Source organism: Pinus tabuliformis, chromosome Q (genome assembly GCF_031772625.1).
Source record: "Pinus tabuliformis cultivar Carrire ecotype Pingquan chromosome Q, CPIR1, whole genome shotgun sequence".
In the NCBI taxonomy this organism is placed as follows: Eukaryota; Viridiplantae; Streptophyta; class Pinopsida; order Pinales; family Pinaceae; genus Pinus; species Pinus tabuliformis.
Genome location: NC_142296.1, coordinates 1,136,963,609 through 1,136,970,570, shown reverse-complemented (window position 1 = coordinate 1,136,970,570; position 6,962 = coordinate 1,136,963,609). Strand labels below are relative to the sequence as shown.

General features: G+C 32.8%; 2 protein-coding genes across 2 annotated transcripts; both read right to left on the bottom strand.

Moving 5' to 3' along the window:
- Window positions 1–327: 327 nt before the first annotated feature.
- LOC149223555 (peroxygenase-like) lies at window positions 328–773 on the bottom strand. The gene is made up of 2 exons (XM_089383339.1): window positions 682–773; window positions 328–504 (listed from the first exon to the last, which is right to left on the bottom strand). The coding sequence occupies exons 1-2, from the start codon at window positions 735–737 to the stop codon at window positions 357–359; spliced, it is 204 nt and encodes a 67-aa protein (XP_089239465.1). The 5' UTR covers window positions 738–773; the 3' UTR covers window positions 328–356.
- A 2,282-nt stretch (window positions 774–3,055) lies between these two features.
- LOC149223554 (putative peroxygenase 3) lies at window positions 3,056–4,993 on the bottom strand. Its single transcript, XM_089383338.1, has 3 exons — window positions 4,784–4,993; window positions 4,115–4,264; window positions 3,056–3,448 (listed from the first exon to the last, which is right to left on the bottom strand). The coding sequence occupies exons 1-3, from the start codon at window positions 4,890–4,892 to the stop codon at window positions 3,246–3,248; spliced, it is 462 nt and encodes a 153-aa protein (XP_089239464.1). The 5' UTR covers window positions 4,893–4,993; the 3' UTR covers window positions 3,056–3,245.
- Window positions 4,994–6,962: the final 1,969 nt, after the last annotated feature.

Genomic DNA, 6,962 nt, shown 5'->3' with positions numbered 1-6,962 from the left:
TTTAGTTATACAATAAAATCAAAACTACAGAACGAAACTTCCATCCCCGTCATCAATAATATGTTTTTTAAAATTAATTAAAATATAAAAAAAAAATTAAAATTAAAATTGAAAACTAAATAAATGATACTTAAAATTTATATCAATAATAAGATTTAAAAAATTGTTTCTGAATATGTGATTGCCGACTTCAAGTTTGCACAAATTAGACCAAGCAGGTGTAACACATTACATTTCGCAATTTCGTGACGGGGCGTCATGTCTTTATTTCCTTATTCATAAATGAAATTACTTTTAAATATCTGATGACGATGACGATATTCTAGAGATGACCACATTATTTTATTAGTAGACATTTAGCGTCTTTTGCGAGATGAATTCTGTTTTGCCAATATTTCCCACAAACTCCCATCAAACATTCTTCTGATCGTTTCTTTCTCAAGAAAGCCTTCCTTGTTCTTGCCGATAAGGTACAGGAACGTCCATTCCAGTTCAGCTGCGGCCCTCGGCGATCCAGAAATGTTATTTATTATAATTAAATTAGTTCACTTATTGATTGTAGATTTAAAAAATATTTCAAAATTTGATATCATTAAATTTTTTATATATTTTTGAAATCTACAGTCAAGGTTCAATATTCATTAAAAAAAATTAAAAAAAAAATAATATAATTGCCATTACCATCCAAGAAAGTCATTTGAATTCCTATTAGCCTTCAGCATGCACTGTATCTCCATGAAAGTGAGTTTTTCGGGGTGTTTTAGAGCGTATTTGCTGAAAGATTTGTATCCTCTTTTTTTCCTTTTTCCTTAGCATCTTCCTCCTGATGTTGAATCTCTCTTGTTCTTTCTTCAGGCTCTTCTAGCACTTGAAACTTATTCTGACTACCCTTTCGCCCCTTAGTGTGTTGTTGTTTTGGCCCCTTTTTTCCTCTCCTTCCTCTGTTAGCCACTTTTTGGAAGCTTTCAGTATCCTTCATTACATTAGGTTTTTCTTTGTTATCTTCTTTGTTGAGAGGGTAGTCTCTTAGTGAATGCCCATGTTCATGGCATCTTCGGCATTTGAAGGGGATATGTTCGTAGTCTACCATCTGCACCCACTCTTCATCGTGAACTTCCACGATGACTTCATCCGGAAGTGCTCCTAACAGATCCATTTCAACACATATCCTAGCAAAGGAGGTGTATTTTCCTCTTCTTGTGGCTTCAGAAGCGTTGGCAAAGCATCTTAGTTTATTGCCAATGGCAGCCAACGATTTAGTTTGCCAGTAGTCAAGAGGTAGAGAGTAGAGCCTTACCCACATAGGAACTAAAGAGAAAGTCTCCCTCTCTGAAACAAAGCTCATCCTCCAAGGTTTCATATAGAGACCTGCCGTAGCAAAAAAATAGGGACCTCCTTTGATTATTCTATCTTTATTTTCGATGTTTGAGAACACTACTATGAAGAATCCTTTTGACCCCAGATGTAAGTCAATGCTTCCTTTGGGTTTCCAATGATACTTGATCCACGTCTGTAAAGCCTTTTCTGTGGGCCATAGTCCCATAAATTTACAGATAATGGCGTAGGTTCCCATGTGTTTCCTGTGCTCCTGCAGAGCAAGATCATTTAATATTACTCGTGGACTGATTTTTGCTTTTGGTTTGCAAGGTCCTTTCTGAGTTTTGTCTCTTGAGACCAGACTTTTGTCTTCTTCCTCTTTGTCCTTTGAGCTGTTGTTTTCTTTTGCTCTGGTCCCATCTGTGCCTTTTTCAATGCCCCTGTTACTATTGTTCATATTGCCTTCACTAGTTTCAGCTGGTGATTTATTTTTGCTGGCCACTGCATCTTGGCTCCCTCCCCTACTGCCCTCCATTAAAATCGAACCCTGCTCACTATGGTCGCCCTGGTCACTGCGTATCTCCCAACTCCCGGAATATTGAATGTTGAGAAGTCAAGTTAATCATTCGAGTTAAAACACACTTAAATGTTAAGTCAATGACTTAATTCCCTGCTCTATTATACTATTATTCTTAAACATAACCATAATTTCATCTTACCAGTACCAACTTTACAAAAACAAAAAACAAAAAAAATTATTAAATATTACACTTCAATGAAAACGTAGTTCTATTTATAAAGTATTACAATATTTGAATCACTCTTACAAAAGAAATTTCAACTTTGCATTCACTTTTTATATAAAATGTGATTTTAATTTTTATTATAAATTAAACTAATATTTTATTTTAAATGAGAACATTATGCGCAATCAAAAAATTTTAATAGAGATGGACATTTATATCTAGTCATATTGAAAAAATGTTAATTTAATCTTGATTTTATTATTAATAGTTTAAAGCTTACCCAAATAATAAGTAATCCATAATATTTAGTTATACAATAAAACCAAAACTACAGAACGAAACTTCCATCCCCGTCATCAATAATATGTCTTTTAAACTTAATTAAAATATTAAAAAAATAAATAAAATTGAAAACGAAATAAATGATACTTAAAATTTATATCAATAATAAGATTTAAAAATGTTTCTGAATATGTCATTGCCAGACTTCAAGTTTGCACAAATTAGACCAAGCAGGTGTAACACATTACATTTCGCAATTTCGTGACGGGGCATCATGTCTTTATTTCCTTATTCATAAATGAAATTACTTTTAAATATCTGATAGGAGATATGGTATTAGCCAGATATTAGCCAGATCGGGCAACATGCCCTTATTTCTTGGTCTAGAGATGACCTTATTATTTTATTAGTAGACATTTAGCGTCTTTTGCGAGATGAATTCTGTTTTGCCAATATTTCCCACAAGCTGCCATCGAACATTCTTCTGATCGTTTCTTTCTCGAGAAAGCCTTCCTTGTTCAGCTGCGGCCCTGGGCGATCCAGAAATGTTATATATTATAATTAAATTAGTTCACTTATTCATTGTAGATTTAAAAAATATTTCAAAATTTGATATCATTAAATTTTTTATATATTCTTGAAATCTACAATCAAGATTCAATATTCATAAAAAAATATATATATATAATTGCCATTACCATCCAAGAAAGTCATTTGAATTCCTATTGCCCTTGAGCATGCACTGTATCTCTATGAAATTGAGTTTGTTGGGGTGTTTTGTAGCGTATTTGCTGAAGATGGCATCAAACTTTACAGGAGCGAACCTCCCTTCAGTATCGTACGTCTCTGAGTCGCTTCCATGCTTTGCCTCGTGGATGTTGTCAATGTATATAGGGAGTTTCAGAGATGGTATCCATCCCTGTTCACCAACATCACATAAAAAGTAGATGAGGAAGTATCATAATTCAAATATGTTGGAGCTTTATTGGTAAACATTACAATGAACAATATACTTATAGGAAGAGTATAGTAGGTGAAGGCTACGTGGATAACCACTGTTGCCACCAAGCTCAGTATGACGTTAAACCCTATGGCACGAAAACCTTTGCAGGTTCAACCATGTCAGCGTTAGAAGAATTGGGTAAAACAAAAGTAGGAAATTATTTTAATGTTTACAATGGAATAAAATACGTTGGTGATTGGATGCTGAATTTATTTTTATAGTAAAGTTTAAGAATATTTTAGAATTTAACAGATAATAGCGAAATCAAACAATTGACTTCGCTGAAGTAATGAAAATGAATTTGCAATAAATTAAGGAAGTTAAAATAATATAGGAATCCTTAAAACAGATTAAAGTGAGATCTTCATTTGTCCTTTGAAACGCTCAGCTAAATATCTCAAATTTTCTAATAGAAATTGTAAATTTTCTCAATATTTTAGAATTTAATAAACAAAAATTTTCTTCATTAAAGTTTCAAACATTTTAAAATTTATAATCAAATTAAGAAAAAGTTATAATAATTTATATAAATTTAATCTTTCTCAATCATAATGTCAAATTTCATATAAAATAAAAACTTATAGTGAAAATATAAACGGTCCCAATATTAACTAATCTCAATTAAGAAAAAACCAAACCTAAAACTAAAATTACGGAAAACTTAAAACTTTTAAAATGTTATCGAAGAATTGTTATAGCTGAAGTTAGGGTATAAATTTAAGAGAAGATTGATTAATGAAAATGAAATATAAGATGAGCAACCAACCATGGTAAGTATCTGAGGGATAAATAATTCCGTCCATGTCCTTATCGAAGAATGCACAATGTTGTTGGAGTATGCTCATCCCTTTATTATCGTAATCCGTAGACCCATTTATATGCTCCGGATCTACTGCTTCCAAGGCTCTTGCTAAATCTGCCAAGTGAACCCACACCACAGCTAATACATGTTAATCATATTCAAACAATAGTAAGGTTATATAATATTAAGTTTGCATAAAATATCATGTTAATAACATTCCAACAATAGTATGGTTGCATAAAAGATCCAAGGATGGTGAACTATAAAATGTAATTAATAATAATATGTAATTAATAATAATGTAATAATAATGATATGTAATTAATAAATAAGATCATTTTTAACTAGTAACTTAATCGTAGCTTACAGGGCTTTGGATTGACGGTGAATGGGTGTATTGTTAAGGCACTCCTTGGAGTAAGTCCCCAGTTCAAATCCCCGTGGGTGCTTAGGTAGTATTATATAAAAAAAACTAATAACCTAATTGTCAATCTTTGAATTTACAAATTATAGATTCAAATTTTCTCCAATTGAATTTCTAAAAGCTGCGATCAAAATTCACTTGAATTTACAATCTAATTTAACTAAGCCAAAAGAGATAACTCTAACTAACTAGGTAATTGTGTTACATACAAGGCACTGGCATTTGTTCCTGCAGCTGGGTGTTCAATCTCCTTTGTGCAGTGACAGGCGCCCCTGCAGCCACTGTTTGCAGGGAGGCTTCCGAAGGTTTCTCCTCCATATTTCACTTCGCTGCCAGGCTTTCTCTCCGATCCTATAAAAAGAAAAAGGCAAATGCTTATAACTGGCCTACTCAAATACACCTTACACGAACAGCTTAAACAATTCGGGACTAACTAGATTTGCACAGAGGCTCTATATAATGGGGACGAAACGGGACGAGTGCGGTTACCCTTTTTGATGAACCACGAACAACCAACTAAAATAATTATGAAATAATTATGAGGTGACTAGTTTCTCCGTAGTCGATAATACTACTACCTTGCCTTCTACGTAACCATGTCTGCCGGTAGTATTCCGTCCTTTTTAAGTCATCTTTGCCTTGTAAGTAATATTGTAGTCCTTGTTAGTGTTAATGATGGAAAATTTTAAATAATTTTAGTGTTTAGTTTTAGGTATATATTGTTTTTCTAATTTTATAAAATAAGTATAATAATTAGGAATAAGAGTTTGTTTTCTTCAGAGGTAAGAAAATAAGTTAATGTTTCAAAATGTAAAAGTATCTGGTAGCAATGAAAGCCTGCCTTAACTTATTATAGGTTTGAAAACATGCACCCCTTTATGGACCACCAGTGGGACCACCAGCTCGTTATTTCAGGTCACTTGAGCTAGTTTACATTCTCAAATAAAAGCAACAAATAGCTATCTTCATTGCTGCTTTGACCACTTGAATATAATAGATTTTCTGATTTTAAAAAAACATAATTTTTAAAAAATTACATATAGTTTTTAAAAAATTAAATACAGGATTTTATATATATATATATAAATTTATAAATATAATTTAAATAATATATAATTCCAATTTTACTTAAAAATAAATAAAAAAAATATGTTCACGAGTCTTGACTAAAGGTTGATCTGTTAAACGGTTAAAAAATTCTTAACCATAATATACATTCACCGTCACTAAACCTAAAAAAATATTAAAAATTATTTATTATAATATTTAAATAAAAAATATTAAAACAAAAAATATTTAAATTCTATTAAATAAATATGTATTGCAATTGAAATAAAACAAAAACGAAACGGAAAATAAACATGGTTTCTCCACCTAACCTATAACAAACTATAATAATTTTGAATTTAAATATATTATTATCTATACACAGATTAAATACTATTTTTTTCATATTAATAATAGATTAATCATAAAGGAAATTACATTGACATTTAATTATATATGAGTATATTCATTCAAACATTTTCGTTATAATGGTTTCTTTTAATGTTATTAAATTTAACATATGCAATCTAACTAATCTTAACCCTGAAGAAGCGGGGTCTATAAATACATTGAATGCCACCTTTTCTATCCCAACGTCAAAATTAAAAATAATATTGAATTCATCACAGGAATTAATATTTAGGCCGATAGGCCTTCCTTTGAAAGGGACCTTTCGTCGTCCTACTCTTTCTGACGCTGACACCTGGCGAACTTCGTCTTTGTTCAGGAAACGACTAGACGCTGACACCTGGCGAACTTCGTCTTTGTTCAGGAAACGACTACCTCATTACCTGGATATCGGCCTGCATATCGGCCTCTCTGCAAAGAAGGGGCGGAGGTATTCATGACCGGCTGTTCGAAATGATATCGAACCCTTGCATCTGGCAACCACTCAACCGTTGGATCCGAGAAGATCCACGGTCTCAATGATTTGGATTGTAGACGGGTAAGTTAATGCAATTCTCGGCAAAGTAAGGTTCATTTGGTTGTTCCGAGGTGGGTGAGCTACGGCTCTGCAACATAAGGTGACCGGATGGTGGAATGGCGGAAATGCCTTCAATAGGCCTACAGGTATAGACATGCCTTCGACCTCCATCTCGCCTAACTGTTATCTCTTCCTTCATTTCGCACTTATGTTTATTCTCTGAAACCCTCTATTCGGCTCCTGCACAGGTGGAACTGTTAATAGCGGGTTCTTGAATCTGGAGAAATGCATCGAGGGCTCGTTCTACAAACCAGAGGTAACGTAAGCAGGCCCACGCAGTTTCATACAGGGTTCGTTTTGATTTTTTTGAGAACTTGATATAATAAAGTGTCAATTTCAGGTGCAACATTCCGCTT

Bases quoted from the DNA above. Each gene is read 5' to 3' on its own strand.
- LOC149223555 (XM_089383339.1), bottom strand. From the start codon at position 737: ATGGAGATACAGTGCATGCTGAAGGCTAATAGGAATTCAAATGACTTT. The intron at 505-681 runs GTAATGGCAATT...TGGATCGCCGAG, and splicing joins TCAAATGACTTTCTTGGATG to GGCCGCAGCTGAACTGGAAT.
- LOC149223554 (XM_089383338.1), bottom strand. From the start codon at position 4,892: ATGGAGGAGAAACCTTCGGAAGCCTCCCTGCAAACAGTGGCTGCAGGG. The intron at 4,265-4,783 runs GTATGTAACACA...TTCACTTGGCAG, and splicing joins GGAACAAATGCCAGTGCCTT to ATTTAGCAAGAGCCTTGGAA. The intron at 3,449-4,114 runs GTTGGTTGCTCA...GAACCTGCAAAG, and splicing joins TCCCTCAGATACTTACCATG to GTTTTCGTGCCATAGGGTTT.